Source organism: Mus pahari, chromosome 2 (assembly GCF_900095145.1).
Source record: "Mus pahari chromosome 2, PAHARI_EIJ_v1.1, whole genome shotgun sequence".
In the NCBI taxonomy this organism is placed as follows: domain Eukaryota; kingdom Metazoa; phylum Chordata; class Mammalia; order Rodentia; family Muridae; genus Mus; species Mus pahari.
Genome location: NC_034591.1, coordinates 161,968,472 through 161,983,059, shown reverse-complemented (window position 1 = coordinate 161,983,059; position 14,588 = coordinate 161,968,472). Strand labels below are relative to the sequence as shown.

Here is a 14,588-nt window from a genome sequence, read left to right as displayed (position 1 = left end):
CCACATGGTGGCTCATAACCATCTGTAACAAGACCTGACACCCTCTTCTGGAGTGTCTGAAGACAGCTATGTGTGTAATTACATATAATGAATAAATAAAGCTTAAAAAAAAAAAAAAAAAGAAAAGGGGGTAGCGAACAGGATGCAAAGTAAAGAATTAAAAAAAAATTATAAAAAAGGAGATTGATCTATTTCAGATAACATATATATATAAATAATTTTAAACTAATTTACATTAAATACTTACATACCTCCCAAATGGAAATCATTTGAAAGCAAACATAAGAGAAAGTTTTGAGAATGAATTATATGAAAGCTGTTTACCAGAGAGATTGAGACAAATATGAACACAGGTGACCACTGGTAGGTATCTCATGATGCAACCTACCTCCCTGTCAGATAACTCCCTGTATGCTCCAACCTATGGCTGGTGGAATGTTTCTGTACCCACAGCCTTACCTTAACATTCATAATTCTCTCAACTTGAGAGTTCTGACTATGCTATACAGAAACGCAACCAACACCATGTGGTTTTGCCTTTAGCAAGCAGAGCTGACTATCATAAAGCAGTGAGAGGCCAGAGACTAGCTGCTACCCAAGATGATCCTGTGCACAGGGTTTCTTTCACTTTTCTTCTCCTTCTATTGTGTGTGTATGTGTGCACTCTTACACACAGGTGCTTGCAGAAGAAGATTCCTTGGAGCTGAAATTACAGGTAGTTACAAACTTGTAGCACTGGAGGACAGAGGCAGGAGGCTCGCTGGCCAGTCAGGTCAGCCAGGTTCAGTAAAAGGTCCTGTCTCACAAAAAAGATGGAGACAAACATTATGTTCTCTCTCTCTCCTCCCCTGCTCAAACACACACACACACACACACACACACACACACACACACACACAGAGGGGGGGGGGTAGAAAGAGAGAAATCTTTAACAGAACAGATCTCTACTTGACTCTAGCCTATCTATAAACCTCCACCAAATTTTATACTTAATTTTGATTTCTCAATTATAGTTAATTTTCTTCCTAACCTATTAAAAAGCTGCTTCCATTTTCCAAGTTTTGTCATAAAGCATCACAAAGAAATATCTTACAAATATTACTGACTTCGGTATACCCATAAAAGCTCTTCAATTAACAGCTTAATTTATGTAAAGTAGCTCAGTGTTTTAGCTTTTAAAAACATTAAAATGTTCACAAAGAAACCATTACTTAAGAGAATTATTAAAAACTCCAAAATTAACATGTTGTTTCCCTGTTAGCATATATTTTGTTTGTTATGTATCTGTGAAAAATTAATCTTACATGCTGAATACCAGCTATTTCTCTGCTTCTGTGACTTTGTCTACCTTAATATAATCCAGAAATGGAAATGAGAGTGATCATGGATTAAGGGGAAACCCACATAGTGTAGGCCTTTGGCCCTGTTTGTCGTAGTCTATCATAAAGTTCTCTAACTACATTTATTCAAGGGTACTTGTTCCCGAGATACATCAAGGAGCATGGACGGCTGGCAGCTGATAGAGAAGAAGCCTGAAGTGCGCAGGGGGAGGCAGGGGGAGGCTGGTGTGTGGAGGGCACACAGTCAGTACCTGAGCATGCAGGAGCTCCTCACACCGGTGAGCTTGCTTCTCGATTGCAGACACATACTGCTTCTCGATGGCATCTAGCTGCTGCTTCACTGAAGACTGCAGAAGTGCCTGGGGGGAAAAAAAAGCTTGGATCAGACAACCTGGAGCTAACTGCTGGCATGAGAGCCTTTGACAGCTCTGCATATCAAGTAGGGCAATCTGCACTCCAGAACCCACACACAGGACAGCAGGGTGCACTGACACGGGACATTAAGCATCTATCTTTAGGTTTTATTGCTGCTAATACTACACTTTTTTGGCTCGGATTCTACACACCTTCTCCTTAAAAAAGTCAAGCCGTGGACAATGATAAAGAGAGTAAATAGTTTTGTTAAATAGCAATTCAGAAGTAGAGACCACACAGGATGAGGAGCAAATCAAAGTTGGGGGTGGGGGGGAGGTTGGTAAGGGGAGGAAGAAAAGCCAGACATATTTCACTGGCTGACAAAACTCCACATCCTCTGGGCACACTGCAGTACCCATGGGCCAAGCATGATCTTCGAGACCACAAGGCAAGTGGAAGCAGATGGAGGCTCTGAGCGATCTCACTGGAGCCTGCCCCCCCAGGATGCTCATGCCCTCAACATGAAAGGGTGGAGGCTGGTTATGTGCGAGCCCACCATACAGCAGGACTTGTGAGATAGAACTGTATAATGAGGACACGGGAGGCCAGGGAAGGACATAAGAAAGTCAAGTCGGCAAGTGGTGGGGCCAACGGCCCCTTCCTGGACATGTTTACATGCCAACTCTTCTTTTCCCTTCTAAGCTCTGTGTGAGTCTAACATGTTTCCATAGTGCCTTGTGTGCTATTTATAGACTCTAACATCCTAAACGTGCATAAGGGCTCTTTAGCACATGCTCTGTTGTTAGACCTAGGCTATAATAAACTGCTCACAGTCAGAACAGCGACTGAAGGCGGACACATCTTATGGGAAACAGACCTTTGGCATAGTCACCAGTAAAAAAGTGAGCCAAATCTCTTAATCTTTGTTTTGAAAATAGACTTATTCAGTTGGAAACAACATGCATCAAAATCCTAAATAAATAGGCATGCATTTTTTTTTTTAACAAACTAAAAATACTTTTTAAACCTCTGGATAAGTCTCAGATGCTCAGGAAAAAAAAATGGTTTTTGTTTTTTTTTTTGTTTTTGTTTTTTGTTTTTGCAATGGGAGCTGTGAGGCTGCTGTCCCAGCTCCATTTCAGGTCCAAGCAGGAAAAGAGAGGACACAGGGCTCCCTCAGTGTGAGTGTCCCCTGAAGCTGCTTCAGTCCAGGTTGACAACCTAAAGCAGTAGAAGAAATGGTAGACAGAGAAGCCAAAATTATGCCTCTGAGCTGGTACTAGATGCTGTAAATCTCTAATTTTCTCTCAAAATTATTATTTATTAGATTTTTTTTTAAAAAATAATTTTCAGTGTTTTGTTCTGTTCTGTTTTGTTTGAGACAGGATCTCACTATATATGTAGCCTTGCTTAGCCTGGAACTGACTATGCAGACCAGCTGGAGGTGAACTCACAGAAATCTGCCTGCCTTTGCCTTTCAAATTCTGGGATTAAAGGTGTGTCACCATGTTTGGCATAAAAAAAATTAATTAAAAGATGATATAGATACTTTTCTTGAAATGGCAGGTCGTTTGTAAGGAATATCTTCTTGTTTTGAGAAGGGGTGTCAGATAGCCAAGGTTGGCCTCAAACTCACTATATTAGTTTCTTCTCTTGCCCCCTCCTCCCAAGTCCTCGGAGGTCAAGTGTGTATCCCCACACCTGGCAAAACTGCCATTCTCTTCTGGAACTTGACAGAACTGTTCAGTGGAAAGAGGTGTTCTCAATTCCCTACTTGCCGTGGTCCAAAACTACCCCAAATTCAAATGGCTAATTCTAATTTCTGGTCAGCTATGTTTTCAGGAAGACAATAAATAAAACAGCCTCTTCTCATAGTGGAGCCACTATCTGACCTGCTGCCTGCCATCTACTGAGTCATGCTATCCCTCTTCTTTGAAAGTGGCTTTTGAGAAGGAGCTGCTTGGGAACCGGAAGGAAAGCCACAGGAGACAGACCAGCCTCCCAGCCACATACACTCCTATCCACAGGACACTTTCTGTCTCACAGAGTGCAGAAAGACAATCATCCTGATATGTAGTGTGGGTGTCTAGCCTGCCCGTAAGGCTCAGCACAGCAGCTGGAATGAGGAAGCCAGAACAGAGGAGAATTCGGAAAGTGGAGTTGGGGCAGTGTAAGCAAGAGCCACAGCAATCCCTTCCCGACTGTCTCAGGTTACTGAGCAGTGGGGCTCTTAGTGCCTCTGTCCAGCTAACCAGGAAACTCCCCAAAGCCATTCCCACATCTGGGTTTTATCCGTTGTGGACACGGGAAGACACTCTCACAGTAGCCACTTGTGTTCCTGGCTTCCTGTGTTACTATATAAAACAATAGTTGTCTTCCTATGTGAAATGCTCGTGGACTTTATGTCAAAAAAGGCATATTAATATTGACATTCTGTAACTTGTCTTCTGCAATCACCTCTACAGATAGCTGCATGGAACAAAGGCTGGCCAGTTAATTCATCCTGGTTCCTGAGTCAGGCAGAGGCCATCCAGACCCTATGCTCAACCTCTGAATAGAAGGTAACAGCCCCATCTCAGGAGTGCCCACTACATATCTGAGGAGAACTAACACAGATTTGATTCTGTCACAAAAAAAAAAAAAAAAAAAGACAAAACCCTATTGTCTAAGTTTCCTAACAACTCAATTGAGACATCAAAGTTTCTCCGGTTTTTCCATTTTTTTGTTTTTCTTTTTCTGTTTTAAAAGACGAGTGCCAGCAAGGTCACACAGAGGCTGCTAGAGATGTCTGTTACCATGTTGGGTGTGTGTGTGTGTGTGTGTGTGTGTGAGAGCCTGCCTGGACAGGCTTTTCTCTAGACTGAGAACCAGTGCAGCATTAATCCACAATCCAAAGAGAGAAATGTTAGCTGATGGGCGTGGATCTTAGCGGAAACCCAATACAGTCTAGCCATGTTATAAAGTGCTTTGGAGGCTGTGAAGGCCAAAGAAAACCGTCAGGACAGAGGGAATGGTTCCTGCTGGCCTTGTCGTGACAGGACTCTAGTAACATAAGAGCCGTTACCTCAAACACCACAGAAGTCTCCCAGTGAAAATTTCTTTTGTGCCATGGACAACACATTAAAATTAAGAAGTTTCTAAAATTAAGCACAGTGCAGAGGCTATGCATGTCTGCCTTCCAGATACCTCAACCTTTGGAAAAGCTGCCATGTGGGCTGGCCTCCTTCTGATGCCACAATCTTGTTCCTTGTGACTTGAATCACAACTATGGTTTCAGTTGAAAGAACAAAGAAAGGATAGCAAGAGCTACTTCTGTCTGAAACAGCCTCCTCCTCCCTCCTCCTCCTAAGTCCTCAGAGGATTAAATGAGATACATGATCACTAGAGCAGGAAGTTTGGTGGCATTTGGGGGGTCATCTGCAGGACTAGAATCGACAGGTCTAAACTTCCCAAGCACAAGCAAGCCCTAGATCAGGACAGGAAGGATCTGGCTAATTGTGTGTGTGTGTGTGTGTGTGTGTGTGTGTGGTGTGTGTGTGTATGTGTGTGTATGTGTGTGTATGTGTATGTGTGTGTGTGTGTGTGTGTGTGTGTGTGTGTGTGTTTGTGTATCCCTTATGCTTCTGTTTCCCTATGTTGCCGGGGTAACTGGGAAGACAGCAGACTCTCCCCTTGGTGATGATGCTCTCTTTCATAATGGTGGCAGTTTTGCCTTCCTATTAATGAAATTACACAATGGGATTGCTCTAACATCTTCCTGATAGATTCATGGTTTAGGTTCCTCACTGTATATACGTGAAATAGACTCTCTGAACCAAGTGGTGCCAGCATTACTTTTAGTAGTTGTAAAAATCATTACTTTTTCCAACTTGGTGGGATCAAGTCATGAAGTACAGGTCTCTTGGGAACGTAGAAAAGGTTCTTCAATTTGAACCTTACCAGCACTGAGTGCTGAGAGGCTGTTCTCAAATCATCTCATCAGAGCAGCACCAAAGACACACGCCTGCCTGGATGTGGGGAGCAGAATTATGAGGCGACAGCAGATGACCCAAGTCACTGCAGTAAGGGCAAGACCTGAAATCCTTGAAAACCTGCTGATGTGGACTCTCTGAAGTCAAGAGCAACTAGGCCCAGAACTCAAGCTTCCCCAGGAGTTAGGAGTAGGCCACATGGACTGTCAGTAACGAGCACAGAAGAATTTCACTACTGAATAGTGTGAGGTAGCCTGGCAGACTTGACATCAACCCAAACTGTTCTTCACCAACAACTTTCTAAATTGGGGAGGGCCACATGGATATCCCATAAAAACATGAAACCTTGTGTTCTGCTACTGAAAGTAGGGTGGAGTCATGGGTTACTCTTCCACTGAAATCCCTTCTCACTGAGACAGAGAACCTTACAACTCTTCATAAATAAGAGACGGAGATTTGAAGTTTCTACCTCTAAAAAGATAGTTAAATATTTTCCAATTATTCATGTTTGCTAGCATGCACCCCCCAAAAAAAAGGCCAAATAATTTTAGTAAGGCAAAGCCTTTAATAACATATAATTGTATAGAAAAACTCTATGTTCTTACACACTGTGTGTACACAGAAAGCGGGCCTGAATGTAAGGATTAAAATCCAACTTGGCCTCTCTGATCTCAATAGTGGGTTACACACCACTGAGAACCAAGACAGACAGTTAAAGGGTTTCACGAATCATTTTATCTCTGCTGTCTGTCCTCAGGGTCTGTTACACAATAAAGAACAAATTGAACCATTTCTCTCTTACATCTGTCAAACAAGCAAGAAATTTCAAAGAAAAATGCATTCTTGTAGATGGTGCCCTTACAGCGATGTATGTACCATACCCCCTATCTGCAGGTGGAGTTCAGTTGAGGTAAGAATGGTAAACTCTCGTCAGTGTATTCTCTGCTAGTGATACCAGTGCCATCTGTTCCACACCAAATGGAACATTATTGACAAGTGAACAATAGCTCTGTATTATAAACATGTCCATTCTTTGCCCAGGCCAATTCCTGTGTCCCAGGCACTTTCTCAGTTGAGTCCACAGACCGGTACTCCTGGAGGCTCAAGGACTGCATGGCTGACACATGACACTAATCAGGGTCCCCAGAAAATGTGTTTTGATAGATGTTCCTCTTAAAGTATTGGCTGAGATGGGCACTGTTGGGTAAGCTCGAATTTCCAGCTATGTACTCCATTAGAACATGCTAGGCCTTACCCATGTGATGAATAAGGAGACAGGGAATATTAGCTGTGAACTCACTATCCTTCCCAGTTACTAACAGAAGTTTCAGGGTAATAACCGGAAGTTGGCCATTTGTCCTATCTGGCAAAATAAGATGGACACTTATCAAATGCTTAACCCTGAATAGCACTGATCACAGAACTCTACAGTTTGTACAGTGAATGCTCAGTGTGGGGGAAGGCAGGTGCTACGCACTCAGGGAAGACACAGCAAGTAAACCTGGCTCATCTCAACTTTACTGTACTGGAAGTTTTTCCTGGAGGTCTGCTTCAATGAAGGGACGAGAGGGAAGGGAAGGAGAGTAGGGAAGAAGGGGAGTAGGGGAAGGGTGGTGAAGAGATCTGTGTCTTCATCTAGAAATCTCCCTCCTGCTCCATTACCAGGCTGCCACTCACCAACAACACAGGCAAAGCCCTGACCTATAATAATAAGACTAGATTGCTTCCAATGTTCCAGTGCCTTTCGGTTTTGGCCTGGCTAGAAAAACCACAAGAATAGCCTGGCATGTAGAGTTCTGGCTCAGTCCTGTAAACTCAGAGGCACAGAAGAGCCATTCTCGAGTACTCAACCTTCCTCAGTCTTCCAGTGAGATTGAGCTGGGTGGGAGGGACGAGGGAGAACAGGCCAAGGGCTGAGTCCTATCCAGTCACTCATATCTAGCAGCAGGCTACTGGGCCAAACTTCACTGGCAACAGCAAACAACTTTAGTGTCCAGGAAAAATCTGATCACATGATAAAACATGGAATTTATGAGAGTCTACGCTCAATCAAATAACTGAAAGCTGTAAATTTATTTCATACCTTTGGGCTAACAGAATGGTGAGATTCAAATAAAAGTATCTTAAAATGTACTTTTCCCATCTTTGGACGAAGACCCAGAAACATCTAATCAATGGAAAATACTCAACAACGAGAAAACAAAGTTGTTTCTCTAGTTGGGAAAGAACTTTATATAATATGAAGAAACTGTACACCCTGGGAAAAAGCCTCCTAAACGCAATATGCTCTCCCTTACTAAATGGCACAGTCATCTCAAGAGCTGCAATAAAGCACAGGCCAGTGAAGGCTCTGGAAAATGGATGCAGCAGTCATATGAGCTTATAGGCTGGCATGTAACTGACACCAATTTAGTAAAATTCAATGCAATCTTTACAAACAGGAATTTAAAGCATATTCAAACTTTAAAAAAAAATAGCAAAAGGCCAATGCTCCCACAAAACACAGTTTAGTTATTGTAGGAAACTGAGACACCAAGATTGAGTTGAGATTATTCTAGAAAAGCTATATGAGGCAACCTCACACCACTTTTCCATTGTAAGAAGCAGAAACGCCAGTCCTTACACTTCAGTGCCTCTGGCTCAGCACCTGAATAATACAGGGATTGGGGGAGCACCAGAAAGTTCTCATTGTAAGAAAAAGAATCTGCTCATGCATTGTTTTCTCATCCAACAGTCCAGTGTTTACAAGTGCATTCACTCGGTAATGAGGGGACCTCGGTTTCTTGGATATGCAGAGAATTAGAGATGGCATGTGGGGTTATGCTCAGAAGGAGACTGTGGGAATAAAGTATGCCATATGTGCTTGTGGGGAAGAGATCTCTAAGTGTATAGATGCCATAGGGTAAGGGGAGACTGGCTGGTTGCTTGGCTGTTCGGCTACTTATTTGGCTTGTTGGCTAACTTGGCTGTTTGTTTGGTTGTTTGTTTGTTTGGTTGGTTGAATGACTGACTGGCAAGCTGATTGGCTGGCCAGTTGTTTGACAGGCTGGTTTGTTAATCAGTTGTTTGGTTGATCAGTTGGTTGGTTGGTTGGCTGGCTGGTTTAAACATTTATTCTGATACTGGATTTTAATAAGTAGTTCAAGTTGGCTGTTAATTCACTAGGCAATTAAGTTTGGCCTGGAACCCTGCAACTCCTTCCTCAGCCTCCTGAGTGCTCTCACACCCAGCCAAAAAAATGAGTTTCTTAAATATATGCTGCTTGGCCAAGTGTATGTCAACAATGAACTAGGGAAGGAAAAGGTACCCACTATTGGAAACATGAAAATTCTCTCTTGGTGTGTGGCCAAGCAGGTATTTTTCATTACACACACACACACACACACACACACACACACACACACAGATAAAAAAAAATTGTACAGCTACCCACAATGTGCCAAAACTCATGACACACCTTCACAGTTACAACTTGTTAGGCACCACCTGTGAAGAACAAAATCAAACTCTACTCAGTATTTTAACTCATGAACCAGGAAATGCTCAAGGTTAACAGCTCTGTCCATGTAATCTGCAGAATGCCTAAACTTTTTAATGAAAAAATAAATATTAAATTTGTTTGAGTGAGATAAAACCAGAGATCCTATTGTCCCCTAAATCTGTAATTTAAACAATAGCAAAAGAGTACAGTTTAATTCCAAAATTAAACAAGTTGAGCTAGACAAGAAAATAATTTATAAATGCCACTACAGAATAAAATTCTAAGTCCATATATAAGAACAGGGAAAGAAAAACCTTTTATTAATGATTGATTTTTCAGTAAACACTATGCTAGGTTTAAGTTAAAAAACAAAAATGAAGATAGTGGGAAAGGGTGGAGCTGCCACTGAAAAAGAATATCCTCCATACAGTAGCAAAACAAAAATTTAAGCAGAAAAATATGTTCAGATCTGACTTGTGTCAAGATGGAATTTTTAATGAACTGAGCTCCAAGTGAGATAAAATAAAAGCAACATGTTTCTCTTAAGTTTCTTGAGAACTCCCTCTTACTATTAGAGCAAGCTAGAAGCTGGATTTCAACATACTGAGTCAACTAAGTACTTCCCTTGGAAAATTTCCCCCCAGAGCTTTTTAGGGCAAAAAGAAAAAACGTTTTTGAAGTGGGCTTAGTAGTGAAAATTACTTTACCTCAAGTGTTGATGGGCACTGTACTAGCTGGACTGAGGCATAAGGAGAGCAACTTTGCAAAGAGCAACAGGAAGTGAGTGTTCTCTCTAGAGAAGTCAAGACAACACACAGTTCCCTCTCTGTCAGTAAATATGGCACACCTTTCTATGTGTAACTTTCCTTGGTATTCCCGCTATACTGATCCTCCTCACTTATCCCACTCCAGAAACACAAGGCTGATGTTTGTTATAAACCATTATGACATAAGTCAAATCCTGCTTGCTGAGCTACAATTAAAACTCAAGTTTTTCTTATTTGTCCCCTTAACTCAAGAACAAAGGAAAGTCCCCCCTATACTTACTCCCTTTCTCTGAGTTTACCTCTTCTGTCTTATATGGGATTTCAGTGAGAAACCACACATTCATATGCACACATATTCATACGAGTGGATGAATGCATATCCATACAACTTAGTCATTAATGGGATAAAAATGACAGAGAGAGAGAGAGAGAGAGAGAGAGAGAGAGAGAGAGAGAGAGAAACAGTGAGCTGAAGCTGAACATACTGACAGATGAGAAAATGGAGCAGAATGGCTATGGCTCACAAGTCCTTTCAGGAAGTAGAAAAACGTCCAGGGCTCTAAATAAAGACACAGGCCCTAGCTGCACCTACTGGTCTAGAGTCCCAGGACAATACCTACCATGCCATGTGTGTCTTCAACAGCAACACAAGGTATTCATCATGTCCTGTAAGATCTGAGAACCAGAATTAAGTGTTCTGATCCCCACAAAATTGCTCAGATTACCTTAAAACAAAAGCCACAATGGTGATATGGCTACTTATGTACCAGGGGGATCGGTGCTTCTCAACTGGTGACCCTGGGCAGATGACTGGATCAGACGACAGGGTTCCAAGATCATCAAATAAGCAGGTAAAAAAAAAAGCTTTTCTGTTGATTGTGTTCAGCAATGTCAGGTACCAGAGTCTAGGAAAGGCCTTGCAGGATTTACATTTACCTCACTGTACTAAATTCTAAGAAAAAGGACTTTCAAAATCAGGACCTAAAAGGAAAATAAATGTACCATACTCAGTAGCATTACAGGAGAGTATGAATATGAAGTACATTGGTATTTCTGTTTTATTTTCTTCTGTTCTATAACAGATCTTCCTGAGTCTTTCTCATGGTTCCCTGGTTAAGTACTGAATTTCTGAGAATAAAAAAAGGTTGGTCTTCAAACAGGAGCCCAGAAACATAAAAGGCTAGGATGGTCTATCATCTCCTGCTCTCAAGTGAGTGCTTCTGAGAAGTTTGCAATAAAAGTCTATACTATCCTATGTTGAGACATAAAGGACAGTCACCAGTCATAAAATAATGAAAGGACAGCCATGTGCTATGCTAGGAAACTGACAGCTAAACACATGAGCCACCATCTCCTAAGGCGTCTTACCTATGCAATAGGTTCCTTCAGTATGCAAACAGTAGCCTGTGACCAGGATGCATTTTTACTCTGTACACACTCATGAAAACACTAACAGATAATCAGAGAAGCTATCCCAAGGTCACAGGAATCAACAGCAGGGTTAATGTACACATGCCAGATTCTAAGACCTCTGCTTCTGGGCCATCTGGTCTACCAGCAGGTTTTGGCTACTATAAAACATTCCTCAGTGGCAGGCTTAGCAGAAGCAAGAGAGTATGTGGTAGAGAGATGGGATAGTAGTAGAGTGGTTTGTGCCTTATGAAGAGAGGCAGAAGTGTAAGGAACAGCCTGATGTGACAGGCTTGTGCTACCACCTGAGGCCATGGTGACTTCCAGGATGAGCTGATGCTGAGGTCCATGTCTGTTTATGAGGTCCAACTGCAGGCAGAGAGAGTCTTTGTTGGTGTCCATGGCCCGTATTACCATCAAAGACTATGCAGATGTCCATGGTCTGTACTGAAGCCCTAAAGCCATGTTGATGTCTGAGGACTGCACTGAGCCGCCTGTGCTCCTTAATGTCATGGGCCAGCAGTAACATGGGTGCTGGAGAGCTGGCCCCACCCCTCACATGGCCAGCAGAAAGCTGGTTCCAGTGGCATGGGAGCTGGTATGCTGACCAACTCAGCTACCACCCAGGCCCTGATCCCAGGGCTTTGAGATGGCCTACCTCTTCCCCTATGAGCTGCTGGAGATCATAAAGGGGTCTTTAAATATTACAGTTACTGAAGTATGGCCTTGGCTTGAACATATTCTTAGGCCCACAAGAACTAAATTCCTTTCATCGAATTAATCCGGTAATGACGCCGAGTAGGTCAGAACTTTTTCGTCTTAAATAATAAATAGTTCATGTCTTAACAAGGCTTATTGGGTATTGGGTTGAAACTACTGGTAACGTCTCACCTGAGCAGCAGCATGCTTGCACAGGGACATCCCTGCCCTCTAGAAAACCTAGTCAACAAGCGTAGAACAATGACTATGCTAACCTAGAATCCATATCACACCCCTCAAACCACCTTATGGATCTTTGTGGAGAGGGGGTTGCAAAGAGCCAGAGGCAGTGAATGACACCAAGGAAACAGTTATATACACACACAACAGTGCAGAAGCGACATGAACTCACAGAGATTGTGTCAGCATGCTCAAGACCTGCTTAAGTGCTGGCCAGAGAAAATCCCAGCACACAGGAGATGTGGACATGTAATCCCATTAGCTGAGAAGTAGTTAGCATCTGATGGCTGCTGGGAGACAAAGTGCAAGTTTTCTTTAACTATGGAAGGTTGATGGGCTGACCACAGATGAGAGCAGGCCTTAGGCTGACCACAGACCAGCAGGCCTAACCCCAAGACTAGCTGGCAAAACCAGCCAGACTCAATGGGGAAAGAAGGGCTAAAAGGTAACCTTAAAGTAAAGTGGGAAGAAACACAAGGGAGCATTAAAGGATACTGGTGAGACCATCTCTGAGGGACAGAGCACACTGTCATAAGAACCACAGGGATCTCTAACATTTCAGTCTGACCCTTGAAGGAGCATAAATGTGGCACGTAACACAGACTCTAGAGCACCCGAGGGTCACCAGTGTATCTGAGCTGTTTCTCCTCAGTGGATTCAACTCTGTGAGCTGCACAAGGACCTTAATGAGGAGTCAGTGAGGAGAGGCACATGGAACAAGCCAACGAACAGTTCATGGGGATGGGTTTAGGCTGTCCGAATACAAACTCATTATCTAGGATATGACAAATTCAATTATCACCCTGTAGGTCACTTGATTAATTCCCAAGTCTTTTCAGTAAATCACAACAGAGCACACTGGAACTTTTAAATCCTCTTTGAATGTTAAACCATGGCAACAGCAGACAAGCAGATATAGTGAGTAGCTCTCAGCCAGGCTCCTTCAAAAATGCCATTTGCAAAGAATATTACAGAAATGCACATGATTTAAATCTCATTACCAGTGTTTAGAAAGATACCAACATGTTTGTTGAAAAGGGAATACTGTGAGGCTGGAGAGATGGCTCAGTAGTTAAGAGCACTAGTCATTCTTCAGAGGACCTGGGTTCAATTCTCAACTTTACAAAAATCTATAAGTCCAGTTTTAGGAAATCTGATTATCTTTTAGTAAATTCCATACTAACTTTACTATATATCACTAATGTGACATGATTATAATCTGTTACTACTTAAATATATACAAATTTATTTAGTTAATTTTAAAAATAAAGGTGATTAAATAATTTTTCCTATAAAAAGGTAAAAAGCACATCACAGGTGAAGATAAATATGGTAATTAATTATACAATATTTCTCATTAGGCTTCACCAGCTGATAGTCTCAAATATTTTCATAGTCTCACAAATACAATAGTTAGCATAACTCTGTAATCAACGACCACTTCCTCCACTCAGGGGATTATTCACTAAAATAAAGTGTGTGGTTTGGATCTTAACTGTCCCACAAAGGCTTGTATGGTAAAATCTTGGTGTCATATGACTTTTGAGAAATGACTGATTATGGTGGCATTTGGTATTTGGGGGAGAAGTAGCAACTTGGAGGCAGGACCCAGTTGGAGGAAGTAGGTCCCTGGGGACATGTCCTCAGCTCCTGGGCTACTGTAGGGTGGCCATCTCTGCTGTACATACTCCATCTGATATTAAGCTTTATCTCCAGTCCAAAGCAAGGAGTCAAAAGACCAAAGCCCTGAGCCACAATGGACCTTCCTCCCAGAGGATGTGCTGAACCACTGTCTGTGGCAGTGATGAGGGCTAACAGGCACACAAAGAGACCTGCAAGACCTGGGACGCTTGCATGGTCCCACATGCCCAAGAGTCAAGCTTTCCCTCTCCCTAGGGTTTGCACAGAGAGCAAAACCTCCGGAGCCTACCTTGTACTCATCCACTATAATGCTCAGCGCCTCGTGTCCAGCCTTCCTCATGTCTTCCAATTCTTGTTTATGTTTTTCCTGAAAGAGAAGAAAGAAATTCAATCTACATTTTTTCCTTTAGGTTTGTTCCAAAATAGCAATAAACTGCTAACTATTCCTTTTATATCCTGGCAGCACACTGAACACTAGGTCTATAGGTGACATCAAGAAGAAATGGGTTTGTTGGCTTTTTTTTTTTTTTTTTTTTTTTGATAGTTTTTTTTATATAGTCTATCTATAGCATGGTCAAGCACACAGACACGGAGGCATTTGTGAGGCAGATCTCTGAGAATTTGAAGCCAGTCAGGTCTACACAGTGAATGGCACACAAGTCAGGACTGAATACTGAGACTTTCT

At 42.3% G+C, this 14,588-nt stretch overlaps 1 protein-coding gene across 3 annotated transcripts in view; it reads right to left on the bottom strand.

Moving 5' to 3' along the window:
- Nucleotides 1–14,588, bottom strand: part of Ccdc91 (coiled-coil domain containing 91) — a 165,199-nt gene that overhangs the window by 58,276 nt on the left and 92,335 nt on the right. For all 3 annotated transcript variants that reach the window (XM_029535495.1, XM_021190587.1, XM_029535494.1), the window contains 2 exons: nt 14,193–14,270; nt 1,592–1,699 (listed from right to left, as the gene is read on the bottom strand). In XM_029535495.1, coding sequence (XP_029391355.1) covers nt 1,592–1,699; nt 14,193–14,270 — 186 coding nt within the window. The remainder of the gene's footprint in view (nt 1–1,591; nt 1,700–14,192; nt 14,271–14,588) is intronic.